This window comes from Physeter macrocephalus, chromosome 20 (genome assembly GCF_002837175.3).
Source record: "Physeter macrocephalus isolate SW-GA chromosome 20, ASM283717v5, whole genome shotgun sequence".
In the NCBI taxonomy this organism is placed as follows: Eukaryota; Metazoa; Chordata; class Mammalia; order Artiodactyla; family Physeteridae; genus Physeter; species Physeter macrocephalus.
In genome coordinates, this window is record NC_041233.1 from 89,100,675 (window position 1) to 89,126,888 (window position 26,214).

The 26,214-nt window shown below is 36.9% G+C and overlaps 1 protein-coding gene across 3 annotated transcripts; it reads right to left on the reverse strand.

The window, feature by feature from the left end:
• Positions 1 to 2,606: 2,606 nt before the first annotated feature.
• IDO1 (indoleamine 2,3-dioxygenase 1) lies at positions 2,607 to 15,736 on the reverse strand. 3 transcript variants are annotated; one of them, XM_028481860.2, is made up of 11 exons: positions 15,643 to 15,736; positions 15,122 to 15,274; positions 10,716 to 10,811; positions 10,485 to 10,604; positions 9,894 to 10,012; positions 9,223 to 9,237; positions 7,021 to 7,120; positions 6,348 to 6,465; positions 5,251 to 5,302; positions 4,650 to 4,798; positions 2,607 to 3,697 (listed from the first exon to the last, which is right to left on the reverse strand). In XM_028481860.2, exons 2-11 carry the CDS (start codon positions 15,218 to 15,220, stop codon positions 3,330 to 3,332), a joined length of 1,236 nt encoding a protein of 411 aa, XP_028337661.1. In that variant the 5' UTR covers positions 15,221 to 15,274; positions 15,643 to 15,736; the 3' UTR covers positions 2,607 to 3,329. The 3 variants fall into 3 exon arrangements, with proteins under 3 accessions (XP_028337661.1, XP_028337663.1, XP_028337662.1); XM_028481862.2 differs by lacking the exon at positions 15,643 to 15,736 and adding an exon at positions 11,707 to 11,909 and having other exon boundaries at positions 14,180 to 15,214; XM_028481861.2 differs by lacking the exons at positions 15,122 to 15,274; positions 15,643 to 15,736 and adding an exon at positions 11,707 to 12,777.
• Positions 15,737 to 26,214: the final 10,478 nt, after the last annotated feature.

A 26,214-nucleotide genomic window follows, 5' to 3' on the forward strand; every position in this document is an offset into this window, starting at 1 on the left:
CCCAACATTTTGTTTGTAGTTGGGTCTCTCCTACCATCTACTAGACATCCTTACTCAACTGCTCTGTAGAGGCTTCATAAGAAATACCTTAACACATCAGTCATAGACTAGACACCTTCCATTAAGACCAGGGCAAATGCTTACAAAACCTCCAGCAACTAGTTCAAGCTCTTGAGCAGAGAGCCCACTGCCAAGCAACATATCCAAGGCTTACTTATTACTTATTCTCTGATAATAAGAACCAAGCTCCTCTCCCCCATCGATGCCGTGTCTTGGTGAATGGTATCTTTCGGAACGGGCAATATAATTTGTGGGGCTCAGAGAAGAATAAAAATGTAAGGACCCTTGTGCAAACGAATTCAGCATTTCAAGAGAGTGACAGTAGAGTGTGTGAAGCTGAGTGTGGGCCCTTCTGCACGCAAGGCCCTACCTGACAGCATGGGCTGGTCCTAGTGACTCTGTTGACGTAGCTGATCGTTAGAGACCTAAAAGTCTTCCCTTATCACATCCAACAGAACACCAGTCTTGTCACTCCTACTGCCATGATATTTCTTATGTTTCCATGATCTCCAATGCCACTGCCATTGTTTTCAATTCCTCACCATTTACTACTGGAAGAGCATATATTCCAATCCTTAACTGATCTCTTTGCCTCACATCTAAGCCCATGATACTTTCCCATCGTTGCAGGCTTGGATTCCTTTTACAGCCTCCAAACTCATCCCCTTGCTTTCATAATCACTCCCCATTTTATCCCACCCCTACTATTTTTTCCCCCAATACTACCAGTCATTTAAATGCGTATTTCTTTACAATGGGCAATGCTTCATTTAAATATGATTCAAATATACGAATATAATAAAGTCATTTCTCTGCTTAAAAACATCCCCTCTGTTTTCAGGATAAATTGAAACTCCTTTATTGCATGGCCCTTTTTATTCTTTAATGCTTCAGCCATATTGAGCTGTGTGTACTTCCTCAATAGACCTTGTTATGCTGCTAGTCTTTGAACACCCTTCTTTCTCTTCCTGGAATTTTCTAGCCTTTGGTTTGCATATTGTACACTAATCACCCTTTAAAACTCATCTCATGTATTGCCTCATCTAGGAAAATTTATTCTTACCGCATACTTTCTTCAGTACCCTCCCCTTCCCTGTTTTGTCCATGGAAAGCCCCACCCCCTCTGCTGCCCTCTAGTCTGGGTTGGGGGACTCTATACTTCTAAACTGTCTGCTTATGTTTGTATAGCCCTAATTTCATTGTGTTGAAACAATCCATTTGTCCATTTCTCCACTAGTGAGCTCCTTGAAGGTAGGGTTGGTGCCCTTAATCTTTCTACTATCTCGCTCAGGAAGTAGCATCCTAGGTTTGCTTATTAAATGGTTATTGAACACATGAGTCATTAGAGCAGAGATTCTGGTGCTTAGAGGGTTAGGTCTAACCCGGTTAATGAAACAATACTTGAGTCAACACAGTATTCATCTACAAACGATCCTCGAACAACATGGGTTTGGACAGCATGGGTCCACTTACACGTGGATTTTTTTCCATATTAAATACTGCAGTGCTACAGGGTTCCACAGTTAGGGTTAGGATTAGGGTTAGGGTAAGGGTTGAATTCCAGGATGAGAATTTCAAATACTGAGGAACTACATATACGGAGGCCTGATCAAAAGTTATATGCGGATTTTTCACTGTGGGGAAGGTTGGTGTCCCTAATCCCCAAGTTGTTCAAGGGTCAAATGTATTTCTTCTCTTAACGATGATATTTTAAGTACACTGCTAAGTGCTGTAATGTAAAAATGAGAAAGCCATGGATCTTTTCTACAGGGAACTGACAAATTAGCAAGTGAAATAAGACACACACACACACACACACACACAAACACACACACACAGCCATGATCACTACATAAGAGAAAAGCAACATGTACTAAAAGAGAATAAAAAATCTGTGGGGACAGAGTTGAGAGAGAATTCCCTACCTTCAGGTGGTTTGGGTAATGGTTTAATCTAGTGGGTCTCTAATAGATATGGGTGGGAAGTGGTTGTTTTGGCATGATCATTGGAGATCTTCCCAGGGTCCATGAGGCTCTGACTATCCTTGGAGAATTAGACAGCCTGTTATGTGTACTCTTCAAACGACACTCTCTTCAAAGGACAAGTTTTCCTGGTGTTGCCCTTTACTCATTCACCGTGCCTCCACCACGTTAGAAAACCACCAGCAAAAAATAAGAAACATAATTCCTGTTCTGACTTACCGACACTGTTATAGACAGGAAAAAAATGCCATTGAGGGAAAACCCGTTGTAAACTTTTAAAAATTATAGATATATAAAATAACTGTTACATCAAAATCATTGTCTTTATGATCTGGAAGAAATAGAAGAGCTATTCTACTTTTGAATGCATGTTGTTTAAAATTTCCATAGATTAATGTAGCCTATCAATTGATTTTTTTGGTGGATGAATTTGCAGATCACATACAGGATTGAATCATAGCTGGAAAGCATCTTAATCTGTTTATCTCTGATTATTTTTAGATGTGTGAAGACAGACGAGAGGTAAATGAATTATTGAAGGCCACAGAGCAGTTTTCTTTTTAACAGACTTTATTTTCTTAGAGCAGTTTTAGTCCATAGCAAAATTAAACAGAAAGTACAGAGTCCCCATGTATCTTCTACCCGACACACGCACAGCTCTGCACACCAGAATGGTACCCTTGTTACAACTGATAAACCTACATTGACACATTATGAGCCTCCAAATTTCACAATTTACATGAGCGTTCACTTCTGGCGGTGTACATTCTATGGGTTTGGGGAAATGTATGGCATGTATCCACCATTACACTATCATACAGAATAGTTTCACTGCCCTAAACATCCCCTGTGCTTCTCCTGTTCATCACTTCCTCTGCTCTAACCCCTGGCAATCGCTGATCCTTTTACTGCCTCCATGGTTTTACCTTTTTCCAGAATGTCACATAGTTGGAATCACACAGTCTGTAGCCTTTTCAGAGTGACATCTTTCACTTAATAACATGCATGTCATGTTTCTGCAGGTCTTTCCATGGCTTGATCACGCATTTCTTTTTAGCCCTGAATAATATTCTACTGTAAGGATGGGTACCTTGGTTTATTTCATGCTTCCAAGTTTTGGCAATTATGAATCAAGCTGCTATAAACACCCATGTGCAGGGTTTTTTTTTTAATGGACATTAGTTTTATTTTCCTCTCCTCAAGTTATGAATGTTAATGCTATTTCTGATATAATGGGCAGTGACATTACCATATGTGGTAGCAATATAAGCACTTCCTTGGATTACATTAATCTTTCTTCAACAGGGAATTCATAGTGGTACTTTTTACAGCCCTTAGAAAATGCATGAAATCGGTGCCTCCAGTTCCTTTACTGATTGGTTCTGATGAAGGCTCTCCCGAGGTTTGTTTTTTCTTGGATGACTGATGTGCAGGAATCACAATGTACTTAGTTACTATTTGCAAATGGTAGCTTCTCAGAGAGACCATAGCTTGCACACATTCATTATAAATTTCCTGCAGGGTAGCGTCACCTTTTGAAAGGACAAACTTACGGACCGAGGGGCCTGACTCTAACAAGCGAAGAAAGTTCTGGTGAGCTGATGGCATGTATGTTCTCATTTCCTGGAGGAATTTAGCAGCAGAGTCTAAAGGAACTAAAGACAAAGATGGATTAGTAAGGCGGCCAAATCATTCTCCAATCCAGGGAAGAAGGGCAGAGTGAGGTTGGAGTGGGTGGCCATGAACTTATGACCATCTTGTTAGCATCCTGCTAGCCTTGCTACTAGTAATGGTAAGTATTGTAAAATATACTTAATTCTGAAAACCACATGAACTAAACTCATAATATTTTTGTTTTGCTTCCTTTCTCACTTTCCTACTGGATTTGGTCCTTCTAAGAAGGACAGAGTATATGTACTATACCTGACAGATCATGACTCTGAATTCAAGAGAATATAAGGGATCATTTTTAAATAAGTGAATGAGCTCAGGAAAAAGCGTATTATCATGCAGCCCAAAGTGTTCCCCTTTGACTAGTCAATAGAAGTTTAGGAAGACAAAGAAAAGTAGAAAGAAGTTCTTCCTGGAGCTTCTTCCTCTGCCCCCTTGATCCTCTAGAAGGAATATAATGAGTGTGGTTCATCTTTAAACTTTGGTGCAGGCATTGCCCCGGGACCCCCAAGGCAGTAGGACGGTGGAACTAGACAGTGCCAAGCCTCTCCATTCCCCAGTTTCAACTCAGGGTCTTATCTCATTTGCAGGAGACTTTCCTTTTCTGAATCAGGTCTTACATTTTCAGAACATGTGATATTGGCTTCCCCACAGTCAATCAGACCTCATAGACATGTTCGAAGGTCAAGAGCAAGACAGTGTTGAACTTGGTCTAAGTTCTGGCTTCACTGCTTTCTAGCTCGTTAACAGGGATCCTGTCTATTATCCTCTTTAAGTTTCTGCTTCTTCATCTGTGAGATGGGATAATTGCAATAAAGTCTCTACTGTTCTCCTAAAAGCATCAGATAAGCTCAGATAAGATGCTGATGGAAAGTACTTTTTAGATACTATTCTATTAGCACAAGAGATAATGATGATTTGTCATTTGCCACTCACCTCCACCAACAGTATGCTGAATACCCAGCAGAATATCGAAACACTGAAAGATGCTGCTTTGGGCTGCACTGCCCCCGGCGAACTTCTTTGGGGTGTTCCAGACACCTTCATACAGCAGACCCTCTGACAGCAAAGGGTTGCCTTTCCAACTAAACCAGGAAGGAAAGAATAATTGTTATTTTATGAATTGCCAAATTTTCATACGTCAAATCTTGCAATAGAGGATGAATGGAAGGTGAAATGAGATAGATTTCATTATACTTTCTTCCACATTCTCCCTTCTACTCATGTTCATGCATGAGAATAATAAATAATACGGTTCTGAGCAAATCTGGCATAAGTATTCTATGCGTGAAACCTTAGCTTTGCACTACCAAAGACTATCCCACTCTCTTTAAAATGACTAGCTTTCCTGTCCACACTCCAGCATATGCCTGGCCAGGTAATAACCCAGAGAATAGTCTACTGTTTCTTACAATGTGTATTTTAGGATATAAATTGTTTCTTAAACTGGATTGATAGTAGGGACCATCAGTGGAAACGTTGTCTTCTGTACTTTAATTGTCTAAGAGAAAACAGATTCAAGCATAAGGCTACATACCCAGACAAGTATATGCGAAGAACATTGAAAAATAGGTTTGGGTCCACATATTCTGAAAAAAAGATGAGATACGTTTAATTAAGTAGCATCAGATAGATTGGGAAAAATCAAGGTGTTACAAAGAACAGATCATGGATTTCATCATGGGATATGAGAAAGGCGTTAGGTCAGCCTGTGCAGAGAAATTGCCTGAGGACAGGCTCTCCCTCACCCATTCTCATCACCTGTATCCACTGAGCGGGGTCTACCTTGCGGCTGACACACAGCTTGTAACAAAGAGCCTGGGCCCGCCCACCACTCATCCTCAGGAGACCAATTAAGCTGCCAATATTTACTTAAGGCTACTTCATGTGTTTACTGATACAACAGATAAATTACTTACATAAAGAAAGCAACAAGCCGAAACAAAAAGAAAACTGAAAACAAAACCTCCAGGAGCCCTGTGGACCACGGGTGTCCCTCCCCAAAGGTTGCTCATGTCTTTGGTTTGAAGGTCAACCTTCTCTCCAAAGCCCAGTGATCCACTGTCACGTATTTGTTAGGAGCCTCCCCGTTGGGCACATTTCCTTTTGCAAATCCTTGTTTCTGTACTCTTTTGGTTATTGTTGGGTTTTAGTTGTTAATTTGCAATAACTTTTGAGCTCAATGGCTTTTCTATTTTTCTTTTTTTTTTTCCTTTTTTAGTTAGCTTGTGAAAAAGCAGAATTCGCAGATGGTTCCTATCAAGCAAAAGCTAAGTTTTTCAGAAGTTAAAACATCCTGTACTTTTGGTAAGTTTCTCCACGGTTTTTAGTGGGAGACAAGGATGTTCCTTAGAGGTACATAGCCCTAGCTTGGAATTCTGGCTTCACTATTTACTACTTATGTAATCTTGGGTCATTTATCTTATCCCTCCAATTTAGATTCCCTTATATGTAAAATGGACATAATAAAACCTGCCATATGGAAAGTATAATGATTTAGTGAGATAAAATAAAGCGCAAACACACCGACTACGTAGGAGTTGCTTTTGCTTCTGTTTTGTCTACAACTTACATCTTAGATAACTAGAAACATTTGACCATGGCCTGGCATGTTGTAAGGCATACAATACTTGCCATGAATTTGGTGAAACAGTTCTAAGACTTTGTGCAGACAAGAAGCTATATCAAGCAATGCCTTTTGCAAAGTGTCTGGGTCTTCACGTTGTATTGCATTAAAAATCATGGGGATCACCTTTAAAAAAGAAAAAAGAAAACAAACACTTAAGATTTCCTAACACTAAATATTGGCATAGAATAAAATTCTCCTAAATCTTAATCCCCCAGTTAAATTTCATGTTTCCATTTCTTTCTTGGGCTGAGTACACTCTGATTGTTTGACTAATTTCCATATATTTAATTAAGCTTGGATTTGTCTTTATTCACTTATCACTTACAGATAAGTTTATATAATTCTATATATTTCTATTTCTGAGGGACAAAACCATCAGATTTATGTCACTGTGTGATAGCGTTCCAATGCCAAGATGCATTGAAAATACTTCTCTCTTACTGGGGTTTCACATTTTATTCTAAATATATGGCTCCAACATTTTATCTTTTAGGTAATACACAAAAACAAATAAAATATTTATTTCTTCCAGATGATCCCTTGTCTCCAATTCAGTTATCAAATGCTCTCTTCAGTCAGGATAAAGTTATTTTTTCATGCAGAATATAGTTCAGCTACTAAGTGATTGCTCTGCTTATGTGAATCAAGATACACATTTTCCAGGATGGGCTGACATACTTTGATTGCAGAAGCAGCTGCTGTTTCCACCACCAGAGAGACCAGGAAGAACCCTTTACCACAGTCCCCGCCAGGAAACGAGAATAGGATGTCCATGTTCCTAAGAAAAGTAATCCAGGAAGTCAAGAATTTAGAAAAATATACAACAGAAACACTGAAAAGAAAAAATAAAAAGAATTTAACAAAAATATTGATATATTTGTTGAATATTTATTAGTTTTCAAGTCTTTTTATTTATCCCTCCTTTTCTAAATAATCTTTTGAGATAAGTATGGCAGGTTTTACTATATCCATTATGTAGTTAGGAGTAGTAGTGTTAAGTCTATTGTCTAAGGTCATATAATTAACAGTAGATTAAGCTGAGACTTGAAATTCCTTTCTAGAACTTGAAACTAAAAACTTCAAGACTAGTTCTCTATTATCCTATCAATTTTTCACATGCACATGTATTACTGTATATATATACACACATACATACATATATATAAACTCAATGTTTATAGAGATATCTGTGAGGTATGGTTTTTAAAAGTAGAATTTTGGCTTAAATAAATGTATTCATATCCATATATTTATCCGTGAGCCTGATTCAATTTCTCAGTGATTTATCTCCCTAACAAAGGAATTGACTGGGAAAGTCAAATAACTGATTACCCCCTATTTTCTTTTTCACTGAAGTTTTGCATTGGTGCAAACGTGGTCTCAGTATCTGTATCTCTGAGTTTCATGGCAGTTAAATTTATGGTCTCAACCCAGACCACTTCCTTACTTGCTGTGTGACCTTGAATAAGATTATTTCATTAGTTTCAGCCTCAGCGTTCTCATCTGTTAAATGGGACTGGTGATATCATTCTCCCATTTGAAAACCTTCCATAACTTCCCTTTTAAGATACTGTTTAAACCCCATATCAGAGCCAAATGTCCTACATAATATTTTTAAGTTTATTTTTTCATCTGTTTCCTCTACTGTTACTTTCATCATTCATTATTTATCAGCGACACTAGCCTTCCTTCGGTTCTGAAATGCACCAAGATTTTTGTTACTTCAAAGCCCTCACTCTTGCTGTTTTCTCCACTGTGAACATGCTCAGCTTTTTCTTCTTCTAACTGATGCCTAGTCACTCTTCAGGACTCAGCTTCAATAACTTGCTATAAGGATTCTTCCCTCATGCCTTTTGTTTGGTTAGAACTCTTAGCACTTTACTTTCTGAATCCTTCTCTTAATCATATAGTAATTTACATAATTTTCATATATCTTCTTTCCTCCACATTAGCCCAGGTTCATCAGGGCAGGCTTATTCCAATGATTACTGACTTTTGTTTCCTTAGCTCTTAGCCTCTATTTAGTACACAGGCCAAAAATAGTAAGAATTGGGTCAAAAAGAATAGATTTATATTTCTGGCCTCTGAAGTCATTGAGTCACAGATACATAGGTGTATGTGCATTTTGTATATATGCATATTAATTAAATTTATTGACAGATCTTCCTCAACTTATGATGGGGTTACATCTCAATAAGCCCATCTTAAGGTGAAAATATTTTCAGTTGAAAATTCATTTAGTACACCTAACCTACCAAACATCATAGCTTAGCCTAGCCCACCTTAATGTGCTCAGCACACGTACATTAGCCTACAGTTGGGCAAAGTCATCTAACACAAAGCCTATTTTATAATAAAGTGTGGAATACCTCACATAATTTACTGAATACTCTAATGAAAGTGAAAAACAGAATGGTTGTCTGGGTGCAGAATGGTTGTAATTGTATCGGTTGTTTACCCTTGTGATCGCGGGGCTGCTGGGGAGCCGTGACCATTGCCCACCATCACAAGAGACTATGTACTGCGTATCTATCTCAGGAAAAGATCAAAATTCAAATTACGGCTTCTAGTGAATGCGTACTGCTTTTGCACCAGCTTAAAGTCAAAAAAAAAATCTTAAGTCAAACCATCCTTAAGTGGGGTTTCATCTGCATATGCAAGTATATATATCAATAGCTATAATATCAAACAGACACAGTCTCATCACAGTCATAGAGATAATTAAGGACCAGAACTGCTTGCTCTTTCAACAATTATTTGAATTACTTTTTGCCTAAAATCAATTGGTGTTTCAAAAGAACGCATTTGGAGGGTATTGATACACCTCTGTTTACTCTGAATAACAAATAATTCTTAGAATAAAAAAGATCGAATACTCACTCATAAGTCATGGGCCTTAGGAAAACAGCCATGAAGCAGCGGATCAATTGGAAGAGAGAAAGGAAACCAGTGAAAAAATTAAATGCTTTTGAGTTATTGTTATTCCATTTAATACTACTGATCTAGCAAAGGTAAAAACAATAGATAAAACATAGAAAAAATATGTTTTCTGATATTTATCAAGTAGGCATCACAAACGCCTAACTTATGACTTTTACAAGTGAAATACAAAATTAAATATGCAAGGAGCACACGTGGAGAGTCAAAACTAGTTGTTACTCATAAGCAAGTTTTCTAGATCCAATAATTTCATTTTGTGGTATTCGCACATCTAGAATACTCCTCTGCAGATACACACTGAGAGCCTCTGACCCTTAATTGCAGCAGGTTCCATCACTCAGTGCTTAGGAAGTGCCTAGTTTCAAGCAGGCTGCTTTGAAAGCCCAGACATTGCCATCTATACAGCCAGTCAGATTAATCAAACTGAACATTTAAGATGTGTGCATTTCACTGTATGCTAATTAGACACCTCTCTCTCACATGCATATGCATTTTACACCCTAACAGCAGAAAAGAAAGCCCCGCTGCCAAAGATTAAACCAATGACTAGCTCCCCTTGATTCAAATAGTGTGCACTCCTTTCATTCCTGTTATAATCACTGTTTACATACCCACTGGGATCCTTTTTCTTCCAGTTTGCCAAGACACAATCTGCATAAACCAGAATAGGGGGCAGTCCTAGCTTCTCAGATAACTTGCAGTAAGGAACAGCAATATTGCTTGGCAAGACCTAATTAAAACATGATATTTAGTGTTCACATTTGAAATGTCTCACCTTTTCTTCTGCTTTCTGGGTGTCAAAACATTAACTGTTATACCTAAGTGCACTGTGAAACCAAACAAATGACATTTTCTCTTCCTTATTTCGTAACTTAATCCCAGTACTTGTTAAATCCTTACGTTTTAGATTTGTGACAATGCAGACATAATCTGGGCGTAGAGAGAACAAAACAGTAGAGGGCGAGAGGAAACAAAGGCTGTATCTTGATTCTCTAATGGCCTGTGAACCATTTGCAGCCATTCGCTCATGCATCCATCCATCCCACAAATATTTGTTAGGCAACTCCTCTGTGCAAGGTACTCATTCTGTTTCCCAAGCTTCACAAAATGCAGTTACAATACTTTTAGAATTTTTTACACTAACTGTAAACTGGATATAAATCTGTCGTGTTAGCATAAGAAATATGAGAAAATCTCCAAACCTTCCGGACATCTCCATCACCTTCACCCCACACGTACGCCATGGTGATATACCCCAGAGCCAGATGTGCAAGGCGCTGTGACTTGTGTCCTTGGAGGCCGTCAATGCTGAAGGTTGTTAACTGAGAATAAACAGAGAGGTTGACCCAACTCAAAATGCATGCTGTGATAGCTGCAAAACCAAGTTAACACTTCGAAGACGCTAAAACAGAAAATGCCATATTTTTCCAAACCTTCTCAACTTCTGCACGTAGTTGGCCGTTCTTAATCAGTTCAGGCAGATTTTTAGCTATGGAAATCCAGGCATCATAAGGGTGAGGTAGCTCCTCCTTGAAAAGAAGAAATAGGACTTTGATTTACTAGTGAAAGGTATTATAAAATAGTTTTGCTTCCCCTGATGGTCCGTCTTGCCTCTTTCTCAGTGCTGTGCAATGCTGACACTCTCTTACCTGTCGAGTGACACCAGCCCATGCATTGTCATCTGCACACTCAGGGCTCAGGACCTTCTCTGTGCTCTTCTTCTTCCTCTCATCTACTTCCTTTCCAAAGGTCACTTCAAAAGTTTCACTGAAATCTTCCTGACTATTCCATTCTATTCTTATACCTCCAGTGAGGAATGCTATGGATTATACCTTTTCACATTAAGTAATTTATTGCTATCTGCTATTATTTTTCTCTTCTCAGCTACATTTTAAGGTTCTTTGAATGGGAGAGAAATGAGATTTATTAAATGTCAGTAGGAGACTAGGCAGCTTTACTCAGTAATTTCTCCTTTAATTATAATAATGGCCCCAAAAGTTGATTGTTATCTCCATGTCATAAATAAGAAAAGCAAGTGCTGGGCAGTTTTTGTCACTTGTTTTGTACATACAGTTTATTGTTATTCAAACATGAGGGTTTCCAGCTTCTTGAAAAATCTTGCTCTTTTTACATCTCACTACCTGATGGCAAGAATTTTATCATGCTTTTAATCCTATTTTTCTTAGCACAGTACTGGACATGTACGAGGTGCTGTGTATATACATGTTGATTGCTTCCTTTGGTACTACAGGCTAATTTTTTGCCCGGTAAGTAAAAATGAAATCCAAATAAAAGAGTGTTAAAAACAAGACAACGGACCCAAAATGGAGTAACTTAAGTCCCATGTCACCAAATCAAAACAATACTTATTACAGTTTCTGCCTCTCCCAAAATGGAATCCTAAACCAGTCAATCCAGAATTACCTGGCCAATAAGTAGTGAGGTCATCTGCTCATAGGTTGCTGCCATTCCCTAAAGGAACATGACCTTGACACACCAATCCACTTTTTGCTGGTGTAACTTCCTTGTTCCTGCTCTCTTCTGCCTAGAGAAGTCTTTCATTTTTGTGCAGCTCCTGAGACCCCCTTTCTTTCTGCTGGTTAGGATGCTGCCTGATTCATGAATCCCTGAAGGAAGCCAATGACATCTTTAAAATTTACTCAGTTGGGTTTTGCTTTTTAACGCGTGTCTCCCTGGATCTTATATGTATAATCACATCTCAAGGGAAAACATAAAAACCAAAGGCCTAGGCCACACCCTGAAATGAGATTCAGATCCCTGAACAACTCCCCTAGGGCTTCTTCATTAAGCTGCTTCCAGACATGCTCTTAGCAGCACCGATACTGAACTATGGGGACTGAGGACACATCAAGAGTTTACCTGAAACCAAGGTGAGTGAGGCTTTAAGCTTCAAAACCAAGTTAATATTATAAAGAAGCTATAAAACACGAAGACAAATGTAACATAAACTTCAAGCATGTTCAGGGGCTGCAGATAATTGGCCAGACTTAATCTGTCAGGGCAGATTTTTAGGAATGAAAGATCCAGGCAGTATATTCAGTAGATAGTCACCTTTCTTGTTTGCTCTGAATTTTTCTCCCTAACCACACAAATACTGTGCTCTGGTGTTTTTAGCAATACATATACATTTTCTTTGCTGTGTATTTCACTGTGTAGCATGCCCGACTTTTTGATTATTGCTATTTCCCCAAAATAACAGAGATACTTTATTATGGGTGAAGATTAGTGTCTTATCGGACAGAACTTTCAACACATGTAAAATTCAATCAGTAATATCCTTCTGGTTCAGAGGATGCCTAAATGATAGAATATAAATTAATAAAGAGTAACACAGAGGGCCATTCAACTCCTGCTACATTAGAGAATGTATTTTGCATCTACATGGAATCAGAAGACATATTATTTTCCTTTAGAATAGGAATCTGATAGATTATAAGAGATGAAATAGACATTTTTGAGCACATAATTTCCAGAAAAGATCTTCAGTGAGGAAATAAAAGTAACTTCCTTTTTTTTTTTTCATCCTGTTTCAGGATATTGAATCTAACTCCCTAAGCATCTCAAGTAGCAGCATTATTTTTTAAGTAGCTCAGGAAGAGTTTTGTTTTGCTTTAGTTTTCAGGTTTTGCTTTAACCTTGGAATCTGTTTTAGAGGTCTACATAATTACTGTGATTTTTTTTATTTTCTAAAAGAACCAACTTTTTAGGGAAAAAAAAGAATAAATTTGATATGAGGCTTTTCAGTTTCTGAAAAAGTTTTTTTTGGTACCATTGATAAATACATCCTTGAAACATCCAATCCTGGCACTATGGCACTTGTGTGCTTGTATGAAGGGGAAGTAAGTCTGAATATTATTGATTTGCAAATATAAAGTAAACCAGTGCTTTTAGCAAAAAAATTAAAGCATACTTCATTTTCTTCAATTAACTTAATTATGCGAAGAGGAAGATTAGATTGGGAAAAAAAAATTGTTTGAGATTTGCCTGAATTACCCAAGGTAGTTACAGGATGTGATTTCTAAGTACAGTTAGATTGGAATCTCTGACTAAATTATATATACGCTGCCTTTAAAGGTTCCCTCTAGAGTGTGCACTCATCCATTTGAGCCACAAACCAATAGAGACATCCTGGTATACAGCATTGTCACAACATGTAACCGGTTCCTAGAAATCCTCTCCTGGAATCTCATGTACCTTGTTAAACCCAAGAGTAGGGGAAAAAACCAACAAAAAAATGCCTTGTGATCTCTCCTTCTCTTGAGTGAGGCTGTGTAGCATAATTGATAACGGTTTTAAGATCACAGACTCTGCTGTCATACAGAGTGAAGTAAGTCAGAAAGAGAAAAACAAATACTGTATGCTAACACATATATATGGAATCTAAAAGGTTCTGAAGAACCTAGGGGCAGGACAGGAATAAAGGCGCAGACATAGACGATGGACTTGAGAACACGGGGAGGGGGAAGGGTAAGCTGGGATGAAGTGAGAGAGTGGCATGGATATATATACACTACCAAATGTAAACTAGACAGCTAGTGGGAAGCAGCTGCATAGCACAGGGAGATCACCTGTGACCACCTAGAGGGGTGGGATAGGGAGGCTGGGAGGGAGAAGCAAGTGGGAGGAGATATGGGGATATATGTATATGTATAGCTGATTCACTTTGTTATACAGCAGCAACTAACACACCATTGTAAAGCAATTATACTCCAATAAAGATGTTAAAAAAAGAAAAAAAAAGATCACAGACTCTGGAACCAGACTGATTAGGCTCACATCCTATCTCTGCTATTACTAGCTGTGTGAGTTTGGATAATTACTTAAATTCTGCATTCTACATTCCTCATCAGGAAAACAAGATTAATAACATACATACCTTCCAGGATGATTGTAAAGATGGAGTAAGTTAACATTTGTAAATTTGCTAAAAAAAATGCGATGTAAGTGTTTGATGATTACTATATTAATGATAAGATGCTTTTCATGACACTCTTGGGAAGATAACTTAGGAAAATGTAGTTTTAAGGCACACATTCACTCTAATGCCTTGCCCTTTGTAGGCAAAACTTGTGGAAATAAAAAGGTAGTTCCAATTCTCTCTAAGCCTGAATCTTAGGCTCAGTAAACACCGAGCAATATTAATACAACACAGGGCTTCCCTCGTGGCGCAGTGGTTGGGAGTCCGCTTGCCGATGCAGGGGCCACGGGTTCGTGCCCCGGTCCGGGAGGATCCCACATGCTGCGGAGCGACTGGGCCCGTGAGCCATGGCCGCTGAGCCTGTGCGTCCGGAGCCCGTGCTCCGCAACGGGAGAGGCCACAGCAGTGAGAGGCCCGCGTACCGCAAAAAAAAAAAAAAAAAGATAAATATTAATACAACACAAAGCTGCTTGGTGCCCCACCTCAAAAACATTATCAAAGCAGGAACACATACTTTATACAATCTAAGGTATATCAGCTGAGAAAGGGGGTTCTTTGACTCATGGGTCATTTATTACTTTTTTTTTTTTTTTTTTTTTTTTCAAAATACCCCCTTAAATGCAATTGCCTTAAACCAAAATACTTCTGTAGTCTCCTTAACTCATCACACTCTGTGCCTATGTAAGATAATTAAGAAGTGCCTCTAAGGCTAAGTTTCTAGGTAGAAAATTTTAAGAACATTGAGACCCCTTTTTTCAAACTCTGCCTCCAATTTTGGTACTGCTTTATCCACTTGTTCAGGAGAAATTACTGAACCACATTTGTTCAATAGAAGTTAACTTGTCCAGGTAAATCATGATAAGAAAATATTTATGCCCAGATTTCAGTGCCCTCTCTTACCAGTGGATTGGGCAGAGCAAAGCCCACATCTTCATCTATGTGGTATTCTTCAAAGATCTTCCAAGAATTTTCCACAGGAGATAACTTGTCAGGTGCCATTCTTACAGCCTGCTCCTCTGGTCCTTCTCAGTCTCTTGAGTAGTTTCAGATCATCTATTTATTACAAAGGTTGCCATAGCCAATGACCACAACTCTCCTCATAGGCAGCAAGAAATGACTTCCACTTTTATAATAGTTTCATTTTCTACTTTCTTTATTTGTAATCTGATGAAAAATAAAACTACAAATACCTCACTGTTCATCATATGAAGAAACTGAAAGTTTATATTCCTGGCAAACATTTATTACTAGGAACATCTACTGCCTTAAGGAAATCAGAAAGGGCCTGAAACAACAAAAACCATGAAAATAGGTGACCAGAAAGAACATTTTTATTTTATGGGAACTTTTGAATCTTTGAATTAAAATAATGAATTTAATCATGGCTAACATCCTAAACATCATTTAGTTATTATAGTCACCGGCTTTCTTTAAACCCCCAGGGTTCTTTGAACATATTAGTGTCTTGTTTCAGTAGCCATGAAAGAAAATCTCTGGTACCCAGAGTCAGTGCCTCTGAAATAGAAAAAAAAAAAAAAGAAAAAAGCAAGCACATGAAGAATTTAGAAACATAGCATCTCTTCACCTCCTAGCTCCATTTTTCTTACCCAGTCTTTTATGTGCATTCACAATGATACTGTTCTTTCTTCTTCGTATTCCTAATGAGTCATTTTTAAGGAAGATTTTCCTGCATCTCTACTTTATCTGATCTGTAAGGGACTGATAAGGAAACAGTCCACATTTGGAGACGTTGGAATATGTTCAAGTTGAAAAAAAAGGATAAAACACCTTGAAAATGGTTCTTTCAAAATGCAATTAAGACTGCATTTGGTAAAGGTTTTCAGGGTTTCTGCAGGTCTGTGGTCACTTACAGGCATCATGTGATCTTATAATCTCATACAAGAAGCTGAAGCAAGAGAAGCCATGTTGTTCCTTATGATGGTCAAAAGGAAAATAAAGAAGGAGTTAGTGTTCAGTATATTAAAAGACAATGCAGTGTTGTCACCCAGCTTGTCAGTACTTAAAATACATTTCAATAGTACATTACATTGGAATGACTACATTGTAGAATAGTTTTTTTCACACTATTATTCCCTATTACATTATGGCTTGTTTCTTTTTAAGATGTAGTTTTTGCAAGAATAGGTCCTCTTTACAGTAAAGATAGAGAAAACTGAAACTAAAATTACACAGCCAAGAGAACACAATGACGACACTTCTTTAAAATGAATTATTCATCCTCTTACACTGTTGGTGGGAATGTAAGTTGGTACAGCTACTGTGGAAAACAGTATGCAGGTTCCTCAGAAGACTAAAAATAGAATTACCACATGATTCAGTAATCCCACTTCTGGGCATATATCCAGACAAAACTCTAATTCAAAAAGATACATGCACCCCTATGTTCATAGAAGCACTATTCACAATAGCTAAGACGTGGAAACAACCTAAATGTCCATTGACAGAGGAATGGATAAAGAAGATGTGGTACATATATAATGGAATACTACTCAGCCATGAAAAAGAACAAAATAATGCCACTTGCAGCAACATGGATGCAACTAGAGATTATCATACTAAGCGAAGTCAGAAAGAGAAAGAAAAATACTATATGAAATCACTTACCTGTGGAATCTAAAATATGACACAAATGAACCTATCTACAAAACAGAAACAGACTCATGGACATAGAGAACAGACTTGTGGTTGCCAAGGGACAGTGGGTTGGGGGAGGGATGGAGTGGGAGGTTGGGATTAGCAGGTGTAAACTATTATATGTAGAATGGATAAACAACAAGGTTCTACTGTGTAGCACAGAGAACTATATTCAATATCCTATGATAAACTGTAATGGAAAAGAATATAAAAAATGTGTATATATATATTATATATATATAAATATATAATATATATACTTATATATAATATATAATTATATATAATATATATAAATATATATAATATATATGTATTATATATATATATAAAACTGAATCACTTTGCTGTACAGAATAAATTAATACAAAATTGTAAACCGACTATTATTCAATAAAAGATAAAAATATAAATAAAAATGAATGGTTCATGAGGCTAAAACTGCTGAAATCAGGCCCAAGGGAGAAAACAAAAAATATGATGTTGGCCTATCCATATGGAAGCAAAAAATACCAGCAAAATTTTATTTATTTATTTAGATAGATACATGATAGATAGAATTAAAATATATCACAACAATAACATGAATATGAGAACAGATATAAATGTTATTAAAATTCTTGCATTTTCTGGAATGATAAATGAGAACTAATTTATAAGGGTTTGGCAAAGTTACTGATGTTTGTTCTAATCTTTAGGGTATATCAGTAGATAAATGCTGTTACAATTATAAGCAATAAGCCAATAGATGGAAAAACTGATTAATAAGTAAATCTTAATCAATACAAGAGAAGACATAAAAAGAGAAAAATCGATGCTAAACAGAGCTATCACAAAGTAAATAGTTCAATGGTAGATTTAAAGTCATGTATTACAATAAATACATCATATGTAACTTGACTAAGCATTCCAATTTAAAACTACGAAGATTGTCAGACTGGGCTTTTAAAATCATCATATTTATATGTTATTTAAAATATAAAAATCCAAAATATAAGGATGCAGAAAGGTTGAAAAGTAAAATGATAAAAATATACGTCACAGAAAACAAACAAAAATAAGTAGCATAGCTGTGTAAATATTTAGTGTAGACTTTAAGGCAAAAAGTATCATTAGATACTGTATCACTCAGGATTCTCCAGAGAAACAGAACCAGTAAGTAGGAGATATTTCAGATAGATAAGACTAGATTATAGATAGATAGATCCATATCAGGGTATGGGTTTATTTGATATGATTGTGGGCACTAGGAAGTCTGAAATCCAGAGGGAGAGGCAGAAAACTGGAAAACCTCTGGCAGAATCTCATGTTGCAGTTCACAGGCAGAATTTCTCCTATGTTTTTGCTCTTAAGACCTTTCAACTGATTGGATAAGGCCCACTCAAGTTATTAGGCTTAATCTCCTTACTCAAAGCTAACTATAGACCTTAGCCATACCTACAAAATACCTTCACTGCAACCTAGATTAGTGTTTAATTGAAGAAGTGGGTACTATAGCCTATGCAAGTTGACATAAAACTAATCATCACAGTGATAAAAGGGGAGTACTTTATAACATAAAGCATTCAAATTACCAGGAAGATATGCCGATTTTAAATTTCTATACATTCAAAAACATAGCCTCAAAATGTGTAAAGCAGGGCTTCCCTGGTGGCGCAGTGGTTGAGGGTCTGCCTGCTGATGCAGGGGACACGGGTTCGTGCCTCAGTCCGGGAAGATCCCACATGCCGCGGAGCGGCTAGGCCCATGAGCCATGGCTGCTGAGCCTGCGCGTCCGGAGCCTGTGGTCTGCAACGGGAGAGGCCACAACAGTGAGAGGCCAGTGTACCCCAAAAAAAAAAAAAAAAAAATGTGTAAAGCAAAATTGATGGAGATGAAACAAGCTAGCCAAAAATCACTGAATATATCTGCAATTAAAAAAACAGAATTAATAAACTTGATCTATTTAAGAAACAGAGGATATCAAACTCAACAATTTCAAGATACATATTATATTCAAGTACATTGGAACATTTACAAAATTTGACCATATACGTGCAGGTTCATAAACAAGTCTCAAAAATTTCATAAGATTAAATCATACAGAAAATATTTTTTAACCAAGACAAGATAGAAACAAATAACAAAAATTAACTGAAAAATCCCCATACGTTTGAAAATGAAGAAACATATTTTTACATAACTCACAGGTCAAAAAAACCCTAACAAAATGGAGACTAGAAACTATTTTTGACTTGAATAATGGTTTAAAATGACATAAAATGTCTGGGACACAGCTAATGGCATACTTAGAGGAAACTATATAGTCTACAAGGCATAGATCATTTAAAAGAAAGGCTATGCTTCCATCTCATGATTTTGGAAAAATAAACACCACATTAAGCTCAAAGAATGTAAAAGGAAGAAAATAATGTAAGAGGAAGTAAATAAGTGAAGACATTAGTGGAATAGAAAAGTATATACCTATACTTGAAAACAAAAATTCTAAGCCCCTAATAAGACTAAAAATAAAGGAGCAAATACCTAATGTCAAGAATTGAAAAGGGCACATCACTGCAATCCTACAGTAATTACAAATATATTAATAGTCCAGTGAGAGTCTGAGCCACTTTTTTGTTGTTGCAAGCTTTAAGCAAAAAGAAGTGCAAGGTATTTAGGGTAAATATGTTTTCCTTAATAACTACATTTCCCTAATTTGTCTTTGAAAGAATGCCACACACACCAAATAATTATCAATATTTTAATTATCAAACACTTAAATAGCATTTTACTAAACAATTTACAAATGTTAAGCAATTCCATTCTTGCACACATCCTAAAAGGTATATATGTTATCCTTATTTTCCTTATGATAAATGTAAGACATGTAGAATTTAAGTAATTGTCCAATCTCACAGTTAGTAAGTGGAAAGACAGGATTTCAGCCTAAACAGTCTGGTTCAAGAATCAGGATCTTAAGATCATTATGATGGGCAGCCTTTCTTAAGAGAAGAGATTTTAAAAAGCACTGCTTTTTTTTTTTTTTCTTTTTTTTTCTTTTACTCGTGGGTTTAACAAGGAACATGAGTTTCTGGAAGAGGATTTCTACAAACTAGTTACACATTGTGACAATTCTGTGAATTTTATGCTAGTATATCTTTATTTGTTTATAGTTCAGATAGTCCACACTCTACAGAGCACTTTCAAATTCAGCAAATAGATTTTTAGTCAAAGAACCCAACATAACTGTACTTAGAAATCTCAGCATATTACATAGTAAAGGGATAGGTGAAAAGCAACATGCAATAAGAACAAAACAGGGAAAGAGAATAGGAACAAAGCACAAATGTGCTCAGGTCCCATAGTCAGCCTTCCACTTCTGTGGTTCTACATCTGCAGAGTCAACCAACCAACCAACCAACATAGTTTAGTATTGTATGTATTTAGTGAAAAAACATCTGTGTATAAGTGGACCCGTGCAGTTCAAACCTGTGTTGTTCACAGGAAAAGAAAACTACAGGTCAATATTCTTGCTTGAATATAGGTGCAGAAATCCTCAACAAAATACAAGCAAATCAAATTCAACAGCACATTAAAAATATCATAAACCATGACCAAGTGGGATTTATCCCAGGGATGCAAGGATGGTTTAATATATGAAATAAGCTAACATGATACACCACATTAAGAGAATGAAGAACAAAAATCAAATGATCAACTGAACTGATGCAGAAAAATAATTTGACAAACTTCAGTAAGTATTTCATTATAAAAAGACACAGCAAATTAGGAATTTCAGGAAATTATCTCAACAAAATAAAGGCACTGGTGAAAAGCTCACTGATGACATTATAGTCAATGGTATAAAACTGAAAGTACTTCCACTAAGATCAAGAGCAAGGCAAAGTTGTCCACACTTGCCCCTTCTAGTAGTACCAGAAGTCTAAGCCACAGCAATTAGTTAAGAAAAAGATAAAAAGCATCCAAATAGGATATAAGGAAGCAAAATTATTTTTGCTCACAAATGACATGATCTTATACATAGAAAACCCTACAGATTCCACACACACACACACACACACAAATCTGTCAGAAATAATAAATGAATTGACCAAAGTTTCACAATATGAAATTAATATACAAAAATCAGCTGAACTTCTATATATTCATAGAGAACAATCTAAAAAGGAAATTAAGAAAATAGTTTCATTTTTAATACATCAAAGAGAATAAAATACATAGAAATGAACTTAACTAGGGAGGTGAAAGTCTTATACATTGAAAACTACAAACATTGCTGTAGAGATTTTTAAAAGACACAAAAGGAAAGATGTCCTGTTTTCATGATTGGAAGACTTAATATTGCTAAAACGTCTATAATACCCAAGCAATCTACAGATCCAATGCAATCCCTACAAAAATTTCAATAGCAGTTTTTACAGAAACAGAAAAAAAACCCAACCCTAACATTTGTATGCAACCACAAAGGAATAGCCAAGAATGTTCTTGAGAAAGAAAAACAATTCTGGAGGCCTCATATTTCCTGATTTCAAAACATATTACAAAGCTACAGTAATTAAAGCAGTATGGTCCTGACATAAAGATAGACTTGTAGAGCAATAGAATAGAAGAAATAGCCTAGAAATAAATCCACACATATCACCTGATCTTGATAAGGATGCCAAAAATACAGAATGAGGAAAGGAAAACCTCTTCAACAAATGGTGTTTTGAAAACTGGATATCCACATGCAAAAGAATGAAATTTGGTGCTTATTTTACATTTTTGTATCTATTTATCCACTGATGGACGTTTAGCTTGTTTCTACCTCTAGTTATTGTGAATAATGCTGCAAAGAACATGGGTGTGCATGTTCATGGGAGACCCTGATTTCCATTCTTTTGGCTAAATGCATGGAAGTGGGATTGCTAGATCATATAGTATTTTTTTTTTAATTTTTTGAGCAACCTCCATACTATTTTCCATAGTGGCTGCCCCATTTTACATTCCCACCAACAGTTTACAAGCAGCTAATTAGCAGCTAATTCTCCAATGTTGAACCTCTAAAGACACAAGACATAGGTTCAAACCTCTCCTGGCTGATCCACAAGTTTACAGACTGAATTAAACCCATTCCAAGCAATCCACAGTCACAGGAACTAGAAATGAAACATTGTTTCTGAGTTTTGTGTCTGTTTTGTGATATTATTGTAACAGCTCACTGATACATACACTATGACCCATCAAGTTAATTTCTTTGTACTTTCCCAAGAGAAATGCATGTAAATATCCACCAAAAGACATGAATTAGAATGTCCATAGTGTCACTAGTTTCCATAGGAAACTACACAAAAGTCCATAAATAAATGGACAAATAAATGTTGACCAAAAAATGACAGATACAAAATGATAGATACATCATCACATTACAGATGTAGCAACATAAGAAAAACTTATAGTGATAGAAGTGAAATAATGGTTACTTCTGAGGGTAATGAATAGAAGTGAGCATTATAGTGGGATTCTAGGGGTGATGGTAATGTTCTATTCCTTTCTTTGAGCTCTATTTTTACAGCTAAGCTTTGTGTATAAAAACTGATTGATAGTGATGTCAGCATAATAGCAGAGTGAGTCACTAATTTTTTCTCTCCCCTTTAATTTACAGCTAAGTAAACATCCATAACCAAACCTAAGTACCTCTGTACATTATACCAGGAGGCCAAGGAAGTTTCAACTCATCTGTGCATCTGAAAGTGGGAAGACAGGACTTCAGTGGTGGCTGCAGAACCAAGGGAGCTGATGAGCCTGCCTCACCCCCACCTGCCATGATCAGAGGAAAAAGGAAACCTGTAGAGAGCAAAACTGGGCAGATACCCACAGTCAATACAGAATTTAGAGAATTTGTGGAGGTCCAGGTTGCCTGGACAGTGGGACCTGGCACACCATCAGAGTGGGATAGAAATGAATTTTGAGGCCGAAGAGGTGGAGGAGCCCTCCAAGTGTGTCCCTGCTCCAGAGTGACACTGCAAGGAGTGGGTTTGGGGGAGCATTAGAGGTGACCACTCCTGGCTGAGGAGGTGTCAGGTGAAAGTAGTGAGGGACCACTCAGCTACCTACTAGTGTGAGCTGCAGCTGCGGGGACCTGTTTCTCTCCAGCAGCACCCAGGTTTCTGATGAGGGACCTCTGTGACTGGTGGGGGGAGAAGAAAGAGGAGGGGGCACACAGGAATAACAATGGGCATTGATATTCCTGAACAGATTTCCTGCTGTCCACTTTGAGATTTCAGCAGGGGGCACACCCACAAAGTGCCGCAATTGAAGTTCAAGCATCTCCAGAGCCTGAGGTGCTAGCCCAAACCTCCTCCCACTCTGATGACAGCTCCTTGTGCACAATCCCCAGTGCATCCCCAAGAGACAGCTCCTGTAGGAGAAACCACAAAATTGGGCTGTAGTGCCACCTCCTGGAATAAATAAAGAAAGAGTTCTAATTGCCAGTCTGTTGAATCTTGAGAAGCAAAGTAAACATAAATTCTTAATTAAGGAAGGTGTCAGGCTACATCAAATGAGAAAGTAGAAGCTCATAGCATCACACACTATGAAAAATCAAGGAAATATGGTATCACGAAAACAAATTAATAATTCTCCAGCAACTGAACTCAAAGACAATGGAATACTGTGATCTAACTGATAAAGAATTGAAAATAGCTGTCATGAAGAAATTCAATGAGTTGCAAGAAAATTTAGAAAAACAACTTATTGAACTTAGGAATAAAATTAATGAAGAGAAGGAGTTATTTACTAAAAATTAAAATTATGAAAGAGGACCAAATGGAAATTCTCAAGCTGAAGAATTCAATAAATGAGATGAAGAATGCAATAGAGAGCATAGGTAACCGGGCAGATCAGATGGAAGACAGAATAAGTAACTGGAAGAATAGAAATATAGAAGTAATTCAGTTAGAAGAGGGTAGAGAACTTAGATTTTTTTTAAAGTGAAGAAACCCTATGAGAGCTGTTGGATCCAGTCAGAAAGGTAGATATAAAAATAACTGGTGTACCAGAAGGAAAAAAAAAGGGAGAAGGGGCAAATAGTTTATTTAAAGAAAGAAAAGCTGAAAACTCCCCAAATTTGAAATAGGAATTGGACATAAAAGTCCACGAAGCTAATAAAACACCCTATTATATCAATGCAAAAAGTCCTTCTCTAAGACTTATTGTATGAAACTGTCAAAAATCAATGATAAAGAATCTTAAATGCAGAATAAAGTAAGCAACTTACAAAGAAACCCCAGTCAGGCTGTAAGCAGATTTCTCAGCAGAAACTACAGACCAGGAGAGAGTGGAATGACATATTCAAAGGGTTGAAATATAAAAATTGCCAGTCAATGTATTCAGCAAATTTCTCCTTCAGATATGAAGAAGAAATAAAGGCTTTCCCAGACAAATCAAAGCTGAGAAACTTCATCACCATTAGGCTGGCCTTGCAAGAAGTGCTAAAAGAAGTTCATGCTTAAATAAAAAGAGGCTACTCAGTAACAAAAAGCATGTGAAAGTACACAACATTCTGGTAAAGGTCAAAAATAAAGAGACTTAGAAAATGTAACTCTGTATTAAAACGGTGTACCAACCACTTAACTATAGTATAAGGGTTAAAGGAAAAAAGTATTTAAAATAGCTATAGCTACTATAATTTGTTAAATAAAAAATAAATTGTGACATCAAAATATAAAAGGAAAGGAGTAAAAGGGTGGAGCCTTTATGGGTGAGCAAAGATACGTTGCTATCAGCATAAAATGGACTGTCTTATCTATGAGGTGTTTTATGTAAGCCTCATGGTAACCACAAAGCAAAAATCTAGAGTGGATTCACGGAACATTAAAAAAAAAGGGGGAGACTGATCATATCACCAGATGCAATACTTTCTGTTTCTTTGAAGACCTTATGGATAATTTCTTTCTCTCCTTTCTTCCTTCAGCTCTGCAGATTGTCTTTCTTTCACTTAAGCTTCTTTTTAGTCTTGGTCTCTTTTTGTCATAATCAATGCTTTCCTCAGATGTCTTGTCATTCCTAATTGTCTGCTTGTGATCAAAAATGAGTCATTAAAAATCTGATTGGAAGCTCTGCTCACATGGTTGAAGCTTGCTAATTTGACACCTCACCATGGAGTAATTTTTCTGGATTCTTTCATTGGATAACCTCAGAAGTCTCTGTCTTAACATCTTTTCTCTTGGACTGTAAGGTTAACAAAAGAACATTCTTTTCATATCTCACTTGAAAAGTAGATCTGGATGTCGTGTAGGGGAATAAGTCATTTTTAAACTTAATTTCTGTGTTTTCGATATGCTACTCTAGTCTTCAAGGGTCCCTGAGTTCCAAGAATCCTCATTTTCCCTTCCCAGAGAATGGTTCTCCAAGTGTTCATTTAGACCAAAGACGGGGCGCGTGTGCGTGTGCGTGTGCGTGTGTGTGTGTCTGTGTGTGTGTTGGTGGGAGGAGAGGGTATAACTACTTTTAAAACAGGTTTTCAAACAATCTTCTATTTTTAGTTCCACGTTTACTTCTACTTCCAATGTAATAAATGTTATCAAATCCCTTAACATTTCATGGTTCTCCAAGTTGTTTGACTGCTTCTACAGGCTCCTGATGCAAATTTTTGTATCTACTATATCATTCATCTATTTTTCACCTTTCAAATTTTGCTGCTTTTATCTTCATCTTGGTTTTTTGTCCTTGTGAGGTTTTTGCTTTTATATAAATACCTTTGTCATCAAGCACATGAAAAGACATCTACAGAATGGCAGAAAAAATAAATATACATATACAGTATTTATATAGTGTACAGTATATAGAAAAAACTTGCAATTCAACAACAAAAAACCCTACTAAAAATGTGTAAAGGACTTGAATAGACAATTTTCCAAAGAAGATATAAAAATGCCTCAATATGCACATGAAAAGATGCTCAGCATCTTACTCATTAGGGAAATGCTACTCAGAACCATATGAGGTACCAATTCACATCCACCAGAATAGCTATAATAAAAGAATAAAAGAAGCACGTGTTGGCCAGATTGGAACACTCATACATTGCCATTGAGGATGTAAAATGGTTCAGCCACTGTGGAAAAGACTTTGGGTGTTCCCGAAAAAAGTAAACATGGAATTACCATATGACCCAACAATTCCACTCCTAGGTATATACACAAAAGAATTAAAAACAGGTCCTCAAACATATACATATCAACACATATTCATAGCAGCATTATTCTCAATAGCCAGAAGGTAGAAACAGTTCAAATGCCTATCAACAGACAAATGGATCAACAAATTACGGCATATATATGTGGTATAAGTGGAGC